At 38.4% G+C, this 18,601-nt stretch overlaps 1 protein-coding gene across 2 annotated transcripts in view; it reads left to right on the top strand.

Annotated features, from left to right (window-relative positions):
• LOC150085100 (protein dispatched homolog 1-like) overlaps positions 1-18,601 on the top strand; it is a 135,897-nt gene that overhangs the window by 72,750 nt on the left and 44,546 nt on the right. For both annotated transcript variants that reach the window (XM_090375774.1, XM_090375773.1), the window contains exons 2-3: positions 177-333; positions 8,581-8,704. In XM_090375774.1, coding sequence (XP_090231900.1) covers positions 326-333; positions 8,581-8,704 — 132 coding nt within the window. In that variant the 5' untranslated portion in view covers positions 177-325. The remainder of the gene's footprint in view (positions 1-176; positions 334-8,580; positions 8,705-18,601) is intronic.

Genomic DNA, 18,601 nt, shown 5'->3' with positions numbered 1-18,601 from the left:
CTTTTTGTTAAGTTTTCATAGAAGTTGCACTTGATAAAACTCATATATTCATTCAGAGTTGCATTATTATTATTTTTACTCTAAAATAGAACCTTAAGTGTATATAAATAGAAGATATATATATATATATATATATATATACACTCTACCCTCTAAACTTGTTTCTCTGTAATTAGATTTTCACTCTGTCCTTCCATTGTTAAGAAGACAGAAGAAAAAAAATTGGCTACATGTGTCTTTTAGGGGGCACATTTGGCACACTTGGCATATCCCTGCCATTGTAACATCACCATCGCAAATACTAGCAGATGTTTAACTCCTGAGAATGCAGTGGTATGTATCTAGAAAATAGATATATTGTGTATGTTTATATTCTGTATAATTATTTTCTTATTTAGATATTAATTTTAAATTATTGAAAGTCATTGAAAAGTATTTTCTTATTGCAAGCAGATTAAAAAATTAATTTTCCACTTGATAATTTAAAAATTATCAAGTGAAAAAAGACAGTCGCCCAGTGAAGAGATTTTATGACAGAAAATTCATTAATTGGCAAAGTGGTTTTATTGAAGAAGATTCTTCTCATAAGTGATTTTTATTTTGCTTTCTAATTTAAAATTTCACCATCTGCAGATTTTATAGAATTTGCAAGAAATTCAGAGGATGAACAGCTTTGATAGCCATGAATGAAATGTGCTATGTATGGAAATAGTAAATACTGATCTGTTCATATAAGAGAAATCTGAATGAACATTACATAAAATATATATGCAAAGGGAACATTATATAAAATAACTATGCAAATTTATGATATATTCAGGAACTACAGGGGTATATAATAGACACTGTAATGTCGTTTCATCTGTTGTTTTAGAAGTTGATAGCTACAACAGATTCAAGGCAGAACTAGACAAACATTTGGAGCGAATGAGTATTTTGAAAAGCACATATAAATGCTTCCCAAAACTTTCATTCTAATTCAATTACATGTAATGTATAATGTGTATCAGTTGTGAACATTAATAGATATTTTAATTTGTATTACTTAAAAGTACACGTAGACAAAATATATAAAACACATACATATATAAAATAATATTTAATATACAATGCCAGACAAATGAATTGCAACTCTCCTGTCTCACAGGTATTTGTATACAGTTACTATGCAAAAACCATAAAATTTCACTTCAAAACTATTCTATTACAACAAGAGTAGTTTTGAAGAAGTTTTGTGTCTATATTTGAAAGGTAGACAGGAATAGAATGCAGACTCCTTCAAATGATTGGCAGGCAGCAATGTATTGTGCTGATTAAGTAGCCGCCATGGAAGGTTAAAAGGCTGAAGATGCACAATTATTTATAATAACAGACCACTTCTAAGCTTAATAAGTGGGCTTTTTAATACTCATCATTAGCATTTAGCATTAGCAAGGGCACATGATGCAAGAAAGCAAGCTTATGTAGCATCAGCCAAAAAAAAAAAAAAAACACATACACCCTTCTCATTTCACCCATCCACTCGCTCCAAATGTTTGTCTAGTTCTGCCTTGAATCTGTTGAAGCTATCAACTTCTAAAACGACAGATGGAAGTTTGTTCCAGCAATCAACCACCTGCTGGCTAAAGGCAAACTTCTGCACATCTATCCTACAACTGTCTCTCCTCAATTTGAATTTATGCCCTCTCAGGTGATTATTCTGAGCAAGAAGAAGAATCCCATCAGCACTGAGCATGCTCAAACCATTCAAGACTTTATACACCTCAGTCAGATCACCTCGCAGGTGTCTAGTCTCCAGACACTGTAATTTGCAAAACTTAAGCCTTTCTTCGTAAGAGCAACCCTTTGTTCCATTCACTAACCTTGTTGCCTTTCTCTGTACAGGTTCCAACAGCTCTACATCCTTCTTAAAATGAGGCCTCCAGACCTGTATACAGTATTCAAGGTGTGGCCTGACCACTGCCTTATACAAGAGGATAATCACCTCCTTATCCCTGCTAGAAAAATTCCTGTATATCATTGACAAGACACCACGAGCTACTCTTGCAGACCATCTGCAATGCTCAGAAACCACAGAGGCTCACATCTGGTGAGTATGGGCTTGGCAAACCCAGGGTCCTGAGCTGGATATCATCATTCTTCTCTTTCTTGGTGATTCCTTTCTACTTTTCTCTCTCTCTCTCACACACAGGGTAACTTGGGAATTTTTTTTTTTTTGGCTGGTGAAGCATAAGCCTCAGGCTTCCTTGCACCATATGGCTAATAATAATAATAGTAACAATTACCCCCAGGTCCTTTTCACTCTCTACCACTGTCAGTGTAATACCACACAGTTGATACATTACTCAGGGGTTACTGCTTCCCATATGCAGTACTTTACATTTGCCAGTGTTAAACTTCAGTTGCCACCTCTCAGCCCATCTGCTCAACTTTTCTAGATCCTGTTGCAGCAGTGTACTGTCATTAACAACCCTGCCGACCTTCGTATCGTCTGCAAACTTGGACATTAAGCCTGATATACCATCATCAATATCATTGATGAATACAGAAAACAACAATGGACCCAACACAGAACCCTGGGGGACTCCACTAATAACATTAGTCCACGAAGAGCAGTGTCCATTGATTACCACTCTGTCTTCTCCCTCTCTTTATCCATAGCAGCAATTTGCCTCCAATGCCACGCTGCTCCAATTTGTGCAGCAGTCTTCCATGTGCAACAGTATCAAAAGCCTTTCTACGATCCAAATATATGATATCAAAATTATTCTTTGCATCCAGTTTCTTTGTGACTACATCATAGTATCCAATTACATTGGTCAGACAAAGCTTTCCCTTAACAAACCCATGCCGTGTCCGAGCTATAACTGAAGTCTTGTCTAGACGAACCTGCAATGCTTCTTTAACCAGTGGCTCCATTAATTTCCCTGGAACATAAGTTAAACTAACAGGTCTTTAATTACTTGTCGCCCTTTTATTATTATTATTATTATTGCTTTTATATTATTTCTCCCTGATTGGGGGTTCCACCTCGTGACGGGTGGTTGTTGTTACGTCTGGTGTTATTGTTGGTCGAGGAACTCTCTGACTATCCTACAGGTGTTCATAATTGCGACTTTCTTGTAGGTGTTCGCTGCGAGACCTATTGCTGCTAGGCTGTTATGTAGGGCCTTTGGCACCATACCTGTGGTTGACATGATGATTGGGGTGGTTGTTACCTGTTGCATATGTCACATCACTTTGATCTCCTGTCTTAGGTTCGTGTACTTCTTGATTTTTTCCCCATGGGTTTTCTGCAGGTTGCCAGTGTTGAATATTGCTATGTCAATCAGATAGGTAGCTTTTTCCTTCTTGTCGACGCCGACCGGGCTAGCCAGGTGGGTAAAGTGCCTGCCTGGCAACCCAAAGGTCGCTGGTTCAAATCCCGCCTCGGGCTTGGATCACAGTATAATGCAAAAACTTTGGGAGGTGCATTATGGCCACAGAAGCCGATATGGCAACAACTAACAACAACAAAATCCTTCTTGTCCACAATTGTTATGTCCGGTCTGTTCTGCAGGATTGTCGTATCCATTATTATGACGTGGTCTCTAGTACTGCCTGGGGTTCGTACATGTAGCACGGTACACTTTCTTCCATCAATTGGTATTTCCTTGCTAGTTTCTGATGTATTATCCTGGCTATCTGGTCGTGTCTATGAGTGTACTCAGTTTATTATTATTATTAGCCATATAGTTCAATGAAGCCTGAGGCTTATGCTGCACCAGCCAAAAAAAAAAAAAACCCACCTTACCCTGAGAGAGAGAGAATCAGAAATAGAAGGGAATCAACAAGAAAGCAAGAAGAGAAGAATGATGATATCCAGCTCAGGAGCCTGGGTTTGCTCAGCCCATACTCATCAGATGCGAGTCCTTGGGATCCTCCTTTGTGAATTATAATCACATTTGCACACCTCCAGTCCATGGGGACCTCCCCTGAGTCCAAGAAGCTCTCATAATTATGCTAAGTGTGTGCTTACTTCCTTTGCTGCCTCCTTTAATATAACTGGATAGATCCCACCACCCCAGGTGCCTTTCTTATGTTTATCTTCAACGATTTCTCCTCCACTTTGCTCTCTGTATCCTATGCTACTACTAAAGGTAGAGAAAGTTCAGTTATTAACCATGAACCAAAAATATCTACGCTGTTGAATTAATTATGGTTTAGGTGAATAATAAAACTATCCTTAGTTGCTGCTATTTTGTCCATTAATAATATGAGCCTGATGTTTTACTTAACTATGTTTTTTGAGCCACAAATGCAAAAAAAAAGTAAGTTGAAACAGGCACATTGCTATTAATTTACTTAGCATTGTACATGTTAAAATTAATAAAATTAATAACTTCAGTAAAGCTGTACAACCACTTCCCGATTAATGTAAGGACACAGAAGAATGCTATGTAAGTCAGATTTTACGTAAGTTGGAATTTCCCCCATGCTTGTGCAGCACTCGCAATTGTGCTCACTGAATTGATTGAATCAAAAAAGAAATGTTCAACGAACATGTAAATTGAATTATTTATTGTATTTATTCAATTTTTTATCTCATGCGCAGGAAAAATTACAAAAGCGTGCAATTTAAAAAAAATTCAAAATTATAAAATTACAAAAAACTTCAGTAAGTTTTACCTCTCGTGGCAGAATCGATGTCTTCAGCTGATAAGTACACTGCTGTGGAGGTTGAGGGCTACTCAATCTTACAAAAGAACATATTAATGGATGACTGGACGGTGGGTTTTTTCTTTTCATAGTAGATTTCTTTGTAGCAAGCAAGCATATCATTCACCCCTCTGTTAACTTTTAAGAATCATTCACTGTCAAAATCCATCTTCTCAAACCTCGCCACTGCCGATGCAATTTCACGAAATGCCATTGCCATCTCTCTGGCGATGAAGCATCTCAGCTCCTCATTTGGTTCATCTTGAGCTCTGTCAGCATTTTCTTCTTTCACTATCGCTGCCTGCAAGTCAGTAAGTTCTTTGTTAGATAATTCCTTCTCTTCTTCCTCTATTAACTCCTCCACGTCTTTGGCATCAACCTCCAACTGAAGTAGCTCTGCAACTTTTAAAATCTTATCTGTAACCTCTTCATACGATTCGTCTTTTTCAAATCCTTCGAAGGCTTTTACGTGCCGTATACATATTTTCTTCCATGCACCATTTAAACAACTTTTAGTAATTTCTGCCCAGGCCTTAGATGGCATGGTAAATATTATAAGATTTCCAAAAGTCTCTTAATGTAAAATATTTCTCACCATCTACTGCAGACAACGCCTGAGCAAATGTGCATAAATAGTATGCTTTTAAATTCGAAATAACACCCTGATCCATAGGTTGGATGACTGAAGTCATGTTTGGTGGTAGAAATATGACTCTCACATTTGAATCGAAATCATCTAGATGCATAGGATGTCCAGGAGCATTATCTAATAGAAGCAAAATCTTGAAAGGAATGTTTCGGTCTTTAGGTGCCTCCATAGCCCAGGTGGGCAGGAGCGGCGATGCGTAGCACATGCTTCTTGATTAGACCGGGGTTCGAGCCCGTGACCACCAAATACGGAGGATGCGCAAAGGTCAGGGAATGGCCACTGCATATCCCCAGAACAATATGGCTTTAGTTGCTAATGCTCCTAAAAACCAAATAACAACAACTTGGTCTTTACAATATTTTTCAACCTCGGGAATGCAGCAGCATTTAAACCAATCCTCAAAGAGATATTATTATCCATGCTCTCTGGTTCGATTGGAAATGCATGAGTAGGGTGACATTTTTGATGCCACCCTACTCATGGCATCAAAATGCATTAAATGCATGAGGATTTCCAGAATGGTACACAAGCAGTGGTATTAATCTATAATCTCCCACTGCATTAGCTCCAAGCAAGAGCATGGCCCTGTTTTTAGAAGCCTTGAAACCTGGCATTGTCTTTTCCTCTTTTACAATGTATGTTTGATCGGGCATTTTTTTCCAATACAGAGCAGTCTCATCAACGTTAAAAATTTGCTGCATTGAATAGCCACCTTCATCAATAATTTTTTCCAACACATCACAAAATTTCTCTGCAACTGCAGAATCGGCACTGGCGACTTCACCGCATACTTTAATGTTTTGGAAACAAGTGCAATGCTTAGATCTATTAAACCACATATTGTTTGCCCCGAACTTGGCTTGGGGATTCGTCGTACTTATCCGTAATATCTTCATAAATACTTCTTGCTTTTGCTTGAATGGCCATTGGACTCAGGGGTACTTGCTTCTGAATCTGATTTTTCATCCATATTATTAATAGCTGTTCCATCTTCGATATAACACCTGAACACTATTTTGTGATCTTAAGTGCATTAATGCTTTGACATGTTCTTTTATACGTGCACTGTCCTTTAAAATAGTATTCACTGTTGAAGCAGGAAGACCTAAATTCCCTTGCAATAAATGATAAATTTTGTCCTGCTTCGTACATCTTAATCATTTTCATCTTCAATTTTGTTTTATTTCATGGCACTGCCAGCACTTTCACTTTCTGTTGGTCCCTTTCCTTTCATCATTGTAATACGTAAGTAGGAATGAAGAATAGTTTCTGAAAATTTATTTTTTTATGAATGAAGATTTCAGTCAAGGGGAACAAATTTTATTGTAATACTGTAACGTAAAAACCCACAGAATTTGAGTTATTGGGATTATCGTAAATGGAATAAGATTGAGTTTACTACCCATTTATAATAGATTGTGCTAACAGAAAAGTCCAATAAACTGGAAAGTGCAAATTGTTTTTATTGTATTTTGGTCGTGACCTCCAGAAATGTGCTTTAGAAAAATATCACAAAGGCATTCAAAATTGATTCTTATAACGGGAACATATGATAACGATGAAAGTGTAATGCAATTTCCATTATAAATATGAACTTTTAGAGAGATAAATAGCTTAGTAATATAGCAAAATTTTCAACTTCCAAGAACTTGGAACAAATTTCAAAAAAAAAAAAAAAAACCAATATGTTATTGGGTTCACATTACGATATTTTAACAATACTTCCATTTATCCCTAGAGATGCAAAATATGTTTCCATATTTTTTTCAGTTTGCACCGGCCGGCAAAAACTTACGTAAAGTCAAATTTGCATAAGTCGAGTATTACGTAAGTCAGGGGGGTTCCTGTATTTTATTATATTTAAATAAAACATTAAAAGTTATTTTTCAGATGTCCACCTTGTACGAAATGTAAAACCTTCAAGTCATGAAGCTTTCCTACATAAATGATGGATTTTTTTGAATTTTTTTAATATAAATTAGCTTTCATGTAATCAAAGCCTACTTGTAAAATTATTAGCCCAGTTCAAAAAGAAACAAAACATTGTTAATAATAAATTTTGTCACAATTTCAGAAATTCAACTTTTGACATGTTCGATTCTGTAAGGATCGGTTCTTGGAACACTGATGTTTCTAATTTTCCTAAATAACATTGATGATGGGATATTGCACTATGTCAAAATTTACAGACAATGTAATGACTGGGAGAGTCATTACATTGTCTATAATTACAAGCAGCACTCCTTCATGACTTGAACAAATTTCAAGAATGGTCATTAATGCAGAAAAATGCAAGCTCTTACACTTGGGGAATAGCAACCCCCAAAATAACTTATACACTTGGTAGGACTGAATTAAAAACAGTAGAGGAAGAAAGCGATCCTGAGAGTTACCATATGCACAGATATGAAGTTATCTTAACAACATAAACATTTGGCCAGGAAAGTCCAATGTCCTATTGATCAGTTGTAGAAAATATCCTCTAGAGGTAGAGAAGTTCATAATCCCATTATATTAGGCCATTGTAAGACAGCATTTGGAATACTGTGTCCAATATGGAAATCTCATCTTTAAAAAGAAATTGTGCTTTTTGAAAACATCCATAAAAAGGTAACTTGCATGGTGAGATCAACAGAAGGGCAACTATGAGGAAAGACTATGTGGGCTACAGAGCTTGGCCACCAGGCACCTTAGAGGGGACCTAATTGAGGTGTATAAGGCTCTGTGAGGGATTAGTAAAATGAATGGAAGTGAAATTTTCATTGTTAAAATAATCCCAGAACTAGGGTCCATAAATTCAAATTGCATGGGAAGAGGTTTAGACTAGATTGTTGGAAGTTTTCTTTTAGCAAGTGAGTTGTTGATTACTGGAACAAGTTGCTTCCACAAGTAGTTGAGGTGGACAGTTTGAAGAAATTCAGAGGTCAATTGGATAGTTACATATGTGAGGAGAGAACTTTATTGAAACTACCATTATGACTCACTATGCAGTTTAGAATGTGTTCATTCCAGAATTGCTAGTTATCCTTCTGATCTGCCAGTGAAAAATGGGGAATTTTAGAAATTAAAGGTGTAATTAATGAAATAATTCTTTTCATTTATATTTTACTGTTTTCAGCCACATTTTTATTGTAGCTTTCATGTTTTATCAATGAGTAAAAAAATGAGATTAAATGAAAACTTTAATTATGTTAATTTCTCTGTGTAACATCACAAATAAAATGCATTTTCAGGTATGCTCGTCAAGTGACCAACAATCCAAGTTTAGTAATATTGTTTGTTCTTGTACTGGCTGCTACTTGTGTGATTATATCATTAACAACTAATGAGTTTCCTTCATTTGAAGATCCTCTACTTGTAAGTTATTTATTTTTTTATTTGCTCATGTTGTTTGCTTAATTGACTTATATTTTATCTTATTAAGCACTTGTTTTAGGAGTCTGCATTTTGTGGAATTAAGGTTTTACCTTATGTGAGGGAAATAAGAGATAAAAAATTAATAAAATAAAAAATAATCATACTAATATTAGTTATTCAGTGTTCCATATCGATTTGTTTTCCTATGATTTTGACAGTTTTCAACTTTCATTTCCTTTTACTTTCTGAAAATTTGTAGTCTAATTCCTTGTATCCTGAACAATTAGTGTCATATATGTATAATGTTATAGTAAAGCATTGAAAATCCAAAAGTCAGTAATTTGAAATTTTCAATAATCCAAATGAGCCAGCATTTATGTTTTTTCTATGCTGGTGCTTAAAATAATTACTGTAAGCACTGGTTATTGTGATCACGTTTGTGAATTGAATTTTGACCCTATTAAATGGCAATTCTAATAAGTGAAAATTGGAGGATTATCTACAGGATACAAAAATAAAGATATAAAGCACAAACTTTTATTATCACTTTTATTATCTTGCTAATTAACAAAATTAAATGATATGTGAAAATCGGAAGAATATTATCCACATGTTAGCAAAATAAAAATAAATTTATGCTTACATACAGTACTAACTAAACATAACACTGTAATCTGTTATTTAACACACTTTGTAATCTGATATGGTTTGCCAACGATTTTATTTCGTATGTCAAGAAGTATCGTCAACAAGAAGGCAAAATGGGCAAGGTCTTACTTATCCCACACAATGCAGCAACGCATCCTTCATTGGAAATCTTAAACAAAATAGACAACGGATTCAAGGTCACGTTCCTTCCATCAAACATTGCCACACTTCTCTAGCTGATAGACAAGGGAGTCATTGAAAAGTTGAAGAGAATCTACAAAAAACAAGTCTTGCATCATATACTTTTAGCAGAAAGCAAAGAAGAAATTATCGTAGCTTTTTCAAAAAAGCTCCACTTCAAGGACAGCTGCTACATCTTAGCTGGTGCTTGGGAATCACTCATTGTGCAGAATTTAAAACATGCTTAGAAAAAACTGTGGCTTATTGCATTGCAGAAGAAACCGTAGGAGATAAGCAGAATCGAACTGAAGGAGATGAGGGATAAATACTGAATGAGATGATCAACTTGTTTCAATCAATCCCTGGGTTTGAAGATTGCAATGAAGGTGATGCAAGGGCCTGGATGGAAAATGATATTGATGCTACAGGGTTTCCTGTTTTAAATGAAAACAAAATTGTGAATGTAAAAGAAACTGGAGCTCCTGAAAATGATAGGGATGAAGAAAATGACATCAACATTGGGCCTGTGCATGCTGGGGCATTCGCTGCTTTGGAGACTGTGATGTGTTGGACCATCACAGTCTCTAGAATGCTGTCCAACTTAACTACTTTTTCTGAAAAGAATGAGAAAGCAAATAAACGAAGTTCAAAAATGGTGCAGAAAAAAATAATAAATTATTTTTGTTAATGCCTATACATATGTTATTGTGGCTGAAAGTTCCATTTTTTTGTTAACTAGGAATAAAAATACATAAGTAAAACTTTAGTGATTTTATTTCTAAACTTCTTAAGCCTTTTTTTTTTTTTAGACTCCAGGACGGTATTTTTGATAAGTTTGAAAATCTGAACAAATCAGATCTCCGAACTACCCCCCTACCTAATTAGTTTGGATTATTGATGCTCTACTGTATATACTGTATAGGTTTTGCATGGACCTTGTTCATCAACCTCCTCACTTGCTCAGTTTTTCTATCTACATAAAGCTTCATGTTCTAATATGAAATTTTTGTCATTTTTTTCTCTCCAGGTCTATGTAGGTAGCACATCAGATACTTAGTGTGCTTATATACTTATTTGTATATTGGTTTCAGTTGGGGTTCGTTTCATGTTTTGAGTTATCATTTGCACTCATAGAATGTGGTTTAGGTTAATTGCCATGGTTGACAGCTTCTTCTTCTTCTTTGGTCCTTAGCTGGCGGAGGCGGTTGGCCACACAACCAGTATGCTGCTGTAGGTGCCGCAGGGTTTCGGACTTGCTCTGTGATGTTCTTCCATACCTTACGATCCATGGCTTCAGTCCTGGCCTGGTTAAGGTCGAGACGTCGGCTCTTCAAGTCATCTTCCACTTGCTTGGCCCACGTTTTCCTAGGTGCGGTCCATTGGATGCTCCATTGGGTGGGTCGTTGTCTCCAAAGGAGTGTGGATGGTATTCTGTTCATGCCCATTCTACATACGTGGCCAAACCATCTGAGCCTTCGCTTCTGGATTTGGTCGGCAATGGTTGGTTGCTGTTGGCATCTGGCGCGGATGGTATCATTAGTGATGCGGTCGCGAAGAGAGATGCCCAAGATCTGCCGCAGGCATCGCATTTGGAATACCTCAAGTTTGTTCAAATCTAACTTGAGACAAATCCATGTTTCCGATCCGTAAAGAAGAATGGGCAGGATCAAAGTCCGGAAGAGTCGGATTTTAGTCTTTGTGGAAATCTTGGTCCTCTTCCACAGACACCATTTGAGCGAGGCGAATGCAGTGGCCGCCTGTCCAATTCTGCTGTGGATTTCTATGGTGGATGCAACTTTCTTCTCCTGGACCAGCGACCCAAGGTATTTAAAGTCCTGCACTTGCTCGATCTGGACGCCTTCGAGATAGATGGTGGCTTGCGACCCATCTGTTGTCAGGGCCTTTGTCTTACCAGCATTGATCTTCAAACCGTATGGCCGGGCAATGCGGGCAATGTCATAGAGGATGTCCGTGGCTTCAGCGTCGTTACCGGCAAGGATAGCACTATCATCAGCAAACATCAGGTCAGTCACATAGTGATCCTTGTCATATTGTATGCCCTGTCTGTTTCTGAATGCTTGCCTCATAATGGCGTCAACCATGATGTTGAAAAGCAACGGGGAGGCTACATCCCCTTGGCGGACTCCAGTTTGGATGGTAAATTCCTCAGATAAATCGTTCTGGATGCGCACCTGGCTGGTTAAACCGTTGTATGCAGTTTGGAGGAGTGTGATGACTTTTCGAGGTACATGTTCAACCTCTAGTAGTTTCCATAAGGCAGGCCGGTGGACACAGTCAAAAGCAGACTTAAAGTCAATGAAAACAATGACGGTTCGCTGTCCACACCGGATCCTCTCCTCCATCAGCTGACGAATGGCAAAGATTTGATCACAGCATCCTCGCCCGGGTCTAAATCCTGCCTGTTCTTCTCGACTGGTTTGCTCGCGATGTTCTTGCAGTCTTGACTGGATGATCTTCATAAAGACCTTTCCGATGATGGAAAGGAGGCTGATGCCACGGTAGTTCTTGCAGTCCCGGTTATCACCTTTCTTGTGGATCGGTACGATAATGGCTTTCCTCCATGTTAACGGAATTTGTTCAGTGCACCAGATGGTTTTGAGGAGTGAGTGTAGTCGGCGAAGCAGTACATCTCCCCCGGCTTTGATCGCTTCTGTGGTGACTTGGTCCACTCCTGGTGCCCTGCCATTCTTCAGGGATTGTATGGCTGCTTTCACTTCTTGTACTGTAGGCTCAACATCGACCATGGAGACCTCAGGGGGGTTGATCGAGAGTGCTGTTGCTGGCGGTCCCTGAGGTGGGTCGTGATTATACAAAGCTTTGAAGAATTCACTCCACCGTTGCAGGCGTTCGGATGGTGATCGCACGAAGGTCCCATCAGCATTCTTGATGTTGTCACTAGTCAATTTAGAGTTGGAGTTGTTGGTGAATTCACTATTATGGAAAGGAAATTGCCACTGCAGCATGTTGCTGTTTGCTGAGAAGTATGTATTTTAGTTACTGCAGGCATTCATTTTTCTATCTAGTTGTATATTGACTGGTGAAAGAATATTGTCTGTTATCCTGAAGAGCTTCTATATAATTTAAGTATATGAAATGTTTAGCATTCTTTATACATGTCAGTTAATGTTAAAGATACATTTTTTCTAATTTATTTTTCCTTATTTCTCTGCTGATTTTGTGCAGTGTTAGCAGATTTGGTTTAACAGTAAATGATTGTCTAATTAGCATTAGTAGAGGCATATGATGCAAGAAACGCAGCATCAGCCAAAAAAAAAAAAAACAAAACAAAAAAAAACACTTCCATTTCATCCCTCCGTTCATTCGAAATATCTGTCCAGCTGAGCCTTAAATTTATTTAGGCTATCAATTTCCAGAACAAGGGATGGAAGTCTGTTCCACCAACTAACTACCCGCTGGCTAAAGGCAAATTTCTGCACATCTATCCTACCTCTGTCTTTCTTCAATTTGAATTTATGCCCTCTCAGGTGATTATTCTGAGCAAGAGGAAGAATCCCAGCAGCATTGATACACCTCTATCAGATCACCTCGCCGGTGCCTAGTCTCCAGACACTGTAATTTGCAAAACTTAAGCCTTTCTTCGTAAGAGCAACCCTTTATTCCATTCACTAATCTTGTTTCCCTTCTCTGTACTCTTTCCAGCAACTCTACATCCTTCTTGAAATGAGGCCTCCAGACCTGTATACAGTACTCAAGGTGTGGCCCAACCATTGCCTTATACAAGGGAATAATCGCCTCCTTATTTCTGCTAAAAAAATTCCTGTATATCATTGACAAGACACCATGAGCTACTCTTGCAGCCCATCTGCACTTCTCAGAAAACTTCATATCTGCCTGCAAAATTACACCCAGGTCTTTTCATTCTCTACCACTGTCAGTGTAGTACCATAGAGGTTATACGTTACTCTGGGATTACTGTTTCCCATATGTAGTACTTTACATTTGTCAATGTTAGACTTCATTTGCCACCTCTCAGCCCATCTGCTCAACTTTCCAGATCCTGTTGCAGCAGCATACTGTCAGTAGTGTCCTTAACAACCCTGCCAACCTTTGCATTGTCTGCAAACTTGGACATTATGCTTGATATACCATCATCGATATCATTTATAAATACAGAAAACAACAGTGGACCCAACACTGAACCCTGAGGGACTCCACTAATAACATTAGCCCACGATGAGCAATGTCCATTCATTACCACTCTCTGTCTTCTTCCCCTCAACCATCCCTTTATCCATAGCAGCAATTTGCCTCCAGTGCCACACTGCTCCAATTTGTGCAGGAGTCTTCCATGTGCAACAGTATCAAAAGCCTTTCTAAGATCCAAATATATAATATCAAAGTTATTCCCTGCATCCAGTTCTTTTGTGACTGCATCATAGAATCTAATCAAATTGGTCAGGTAAGACTTTCTTTCCCTTAAGGGAAAGTGCTGCAGTGCTTCTTTAACCAGTGCCTCCATTAATTTTCTGAAACAGAAGTTAAACTCACAGGTCTATAATTACTTGTGTCAGCCTTTAATCCTCCTTTGTAAATTGGGGTCACATTTGCAGATCTCCAGTCTATGGGTACCTCCCCTGAGTCCAAAGAAGCTCTCATAATTATGGCTAAGGGTTTGCTTACTTCCTTTGCTGCCTCCTTTAATATAACTGGACAGATCCCATCCACCCCGGGTGCCTTTTTTATGTTTATCCTCAACAATTTTTCCTCCACTTTCCTCTCAATTATTAAAAGATTATCTAGCTCACTGCCAGAGTTTACTTTACCTCTGGCATTCCCCTTTCTGAATAACTCCTCATGTGTGAATGTATATGCAGAATACTCTTTTAGTTTGTTGGCTACATGAGCAGGATCATCAACAGTTCAACCATCGATATCAAGTGGACCAATCTGATTCAACCCTTTCCTTCTAGAGTTTACATAGGTAAAGAATGCTTTTCTGTTTTTCTTTGCATCCTTTGCCAAGGATTTCTCTTAATCTACCTTTGCCTGCCTAATCTCCTTTGTGACTTGGTTACAGACCAGCTTATATCTATCATAGGCTTCTATGTCACCCATTATTTTATATGTATCCCATGCATTTTTCTTTTCTGCTATATGTCTCATTAGTTCATCTGACAACCATTTATAGTGGTACACTGCTCTTGGTGGACTAGTAGAAGCATGTGATGCAAGAAAGGAAGCTTATATAGCATCAGTTATTAGTGGTTTTTTTAGGGTATATGTTATTAGTGTAACAAACTGAATGAATATTTTGCATCGACATTCACACATGAGGAGTTATTCAGCGAGGGGAATGCCAGAGGTGTATTCAACTCTGGCAGTAAGCTAGAGGGTCTTGCAATGACTGAGAGTAAAGTGGAGGAGATATTGTTGAAGATAAATACAAGAAAAGCACTTGGGGTGGATGGGATCTATCCAGTTATATTAAAGGAAGCAGCAAAGGAAGTAAGCAAACCCTTAGCCATAATTATGAGAGCTTCCTTGGACTCAGGGGAGGTACCCATAGACTGGAAATGTGAAAATTTGACCCCAATTCACAAAGGAGGATCAAAGGCTGACACAAGTAATTTCCTGACACAGGAAAATTAATGGAGGCACTGCTTAAAGAAGCACTGCAGGATCATTTAGACAAGACTTCAGTTATAGCTCGGACACAGCATGGCTTTGTTAAGGGGAAGTCTTGCCTGACCAATTTGATTGGATACTATGATGCAGTCATAAAAGAACTGGATGCAGTGAATAACTTTGATATTATATACTTGGATCTTAGAAAGGCTTTTGATACTGTTGCACATGGAAGACTGCTGCACAAATTGGAGCAGTGTGGCATTGGAGGCAAATTGCTGCTGTGGATAAAAGGGGTGGTTGAGGGGGAGAAGACAGAGAGTGGTAATGAATGGACACTGCTCATCGTGGACTAATGTTATTAGTGGAGTCCCTCGGGGTTCAGTATTGGGTCCATTATTGTTTTCTGTATTTATAAATGATATCGATGATGGTATATCAAGCTTAATGTCCAAGTTTGCTGACGATACGAAGGTTGGCAGGGTTGTCAAGGACACTAATGACACTATGCTACTGCAACAGGATCTGGAAAAGTTGAGCAGATGGGCTTCGAGGTGGCAAATGAAGTTTAACATTGACAAATGTAAAGTACTACATATGGGAAACAGCAACCCCAGAGCAACGTATCAACTCTGTGGTACTACACTGACAGTGGTAGAGAATGAAAGGGACCTGGGGGAGGTTGTGCAGGCAGATATGAAGTTTTCTGAGCAGTGTAGACGGGCTGCAAGAGTAGCTCATGGCGTATTGTCGATGATATATAAGAATTTTTCTAGCAGGGATAAGGAAGTGATTATTCCATTGTATAAGGCAATGGTCAGACCACACCTAGAGTACTGTATACAGGTCTGAAGGCCTCATTTCAAGAAGGATGTAGAGATGCTGGAACGAGTACAGAGAAGGGCAACAAGATTAGTGAATGGAACAAAGGGGTGCTCTTACGAAGAAAGGCTTAAGTTTTGCAAATTACAGTGTCTGGAGACTAGGCACCGGCGAGGTGATCTGATAGAGGTGTATAAAGCCTTGAATGGTTTGAGCATGCTCAATACTGATGGGATTCTTCCTCTTGCTCAGAATAATCACCTGAGAGGGCATAAATTCAAATTGAGAAAAGACAGATGTAGGATAGACGTGAGGAAATTTGCATTTAGCCAGCGGGTGGTTGGTTGGTGGAATAAACTTCCATCCCTTGTCGTGGAAGTTGATAGCCTAAATAAGTTTACGGCTCATCTGGACAGGTATTTCGAACGAACAGAGGGGTGAAGTGGAAGTGGTTATTTTATATTTATTTATTTATTTATTATTTTTTTATTTATTTATTTTTTTTTTAATTATTTTTTTTTTTTTTGGCTGATGCTGCATAAGCTTGCTTTCTTGCATCAAATGCCTCTACTAATGCTAATGCTAGTGAAATCCCCATTGTTGTTTTCTATATTTATTAATGATATTGATGAAGGTATATCAGGCTTAATGACTGAGTTTGCAGATGATACAAAGGTTGGCAGAAGAGTTAATGACAGTAATGAGGGTATGCTACTGCAACATGATTTAGAAAAATTAGGTTGATGGGCTGAGAAATGGCAATTGAATTTTAACATCGACAAATGTAGTAGTAGTAGTGGCATGTGATGCAAGAAAGCAAGTGTATGAGCTTATGCATCATCAGCCAAAAAAAAAAAATCACACCATTCCCTCCAAATGCCTGTTCAGTTCCTCCTTAAATTTATTTAACCTATCAACTCCCACAACGACAAATGGAAGTTTGTTCCAGAAATTAACCACCCGCTTGCTAAAGGCAAATTTCCGCACATCTATTCTACATCTGTCTTTTCTTAATTTGAATTTATGCCCCCTTAGGTTGGTAATCTGAACAAGTGGAAGGATCCCATCAGAATTCAGCGTGCCCAATCCATTCACCTTATACACCTCAATCAGATCACCACGCAGGTGCCTAGTCTCCAGCCACTGCAATTTGCAGAACTTAAGCCTCTCTTGGTAAGAGGATCACTTCATTCCCCTCACCAATCTTGTTGCCCTTCTCTGTACACGTTCAAGAAAACCTGCATCCTTCCTAAAATGAGACCTCCAGACCTGTACGCAGTACTCAAGGCGTGGAGTACAATCACCTCCTTTTCCTTGCTAGCAAAATTCCTATATATCATTGACAAAACCCCATGACCTGCCCTGGCAGACTGTCTGCATTTCTCAGAAAACTTCATATCTGACTGCACAATTACTCCCAGGTCTTTTTCATTTTTTACCACCTTAAGTGTAGTATCACACCGTTGGTACGGTTCTCTGGGGTTACTTCTACCCATATGCAGTACTTTGCATTTGTCAAGTTTAAACTTCAGTTGCCACTTCTTAGCCCATCTGCCCAAATTATATAGATCCTGTTGCAGTAGCACACTGCCATTACTGTCATTAACAACCCTGCCAACCTTTGTATCATCTGCAAACTTCGACACTAAGCCTGATATACCTTCATCAATATCATTGATAAATATACAAAACAACAGAGGACCCAACACCATACCCTGTGGGACTCCACTAATAACATTAGTCCACGAAGAGCAGCACCCATTAATTACCACCCTCTGTCTTCTCCCACTCAACCATCCTTTTATCCATTGTTGCAACTTACCCTTAATACCATTCTGCTCCAATTTGTACAATAGTTTTCCATGCACAACAGTGTCAAAAGCTTTCCTGAAATCCAAATATATGATATCAAAATTATTTTTTGCATCCAGTTCCTTTGTAACCACATCATAATATCCTATCAAATTTGTCCGACAAGACTTTCCCTTAATAAACCCATGCTGTGTCTGAATTATTGCTGCAGTCTTGTCTAGACGATCCTGCAATGCATCTTTAACCAGTGACTCCATTATTTTACCCGGAACAGAAGTTAAACTAACTGGTCTGTAATTACTCGTGTCACCCTTCGATCCCCCTTTGTGAATTGGGGATACATTTGCACATCTCCAGTCCGTGGGGACCTCCCCCGAGTCCAAGGATGTTCTCAAAATTATGGCTAAGGGTTTGCTTAGTTTCTTTGCCGCCTCCTTTAATATAACTGGATAGATCCCATCCACCCCAAGTGCCTTTCTTATGTTTAACTTCAACAATTTCTCCTCCACTTTGCTCTCAGTTATTACAAAATCATTAAGCACCCTGCTACAATTTGATAACCTTCTGCCATTTTCAAACCTTAATAACTCCTCATGTGTGAATGTACATGCAAAATAATCATTCAGTTTGTTTGCTATCTGAGCAGGATCATCAACAGTCGAACCATTGATATCAAGTGGACCAATCAGATTCATCCCCTTCCTTTTAGAATTTATATAAGTAAAGAAATCCTTGCTGTTTTCCTGTACCAAAGATTTCTTGTAATCTGCCTTCGCCTGCCTGACCTCCTTTGTGACCTGATTACAGACTACCTTATATCTGTCATAG

This window comes from Mastigoproctus giganteus, chromosome 6, assembly GCF_048544385.1.
Source record: "Mastigoproctus giganteus isolate SK-2022 chromosome 6, ASM4854438v1, whole genome shotgun sequence".
Lineage (NCBI taxonomy): Eukaryota > Metazoa > Arthropoda > Arachnida > Uropygi > Thelyphonidae > Mastigoproctus > Mastigoproctus giganteus.
Note: the sequence above shows the minus strand (reverse complement) of the source record. Positions and strands in the feature narration are given on the sequence as shown.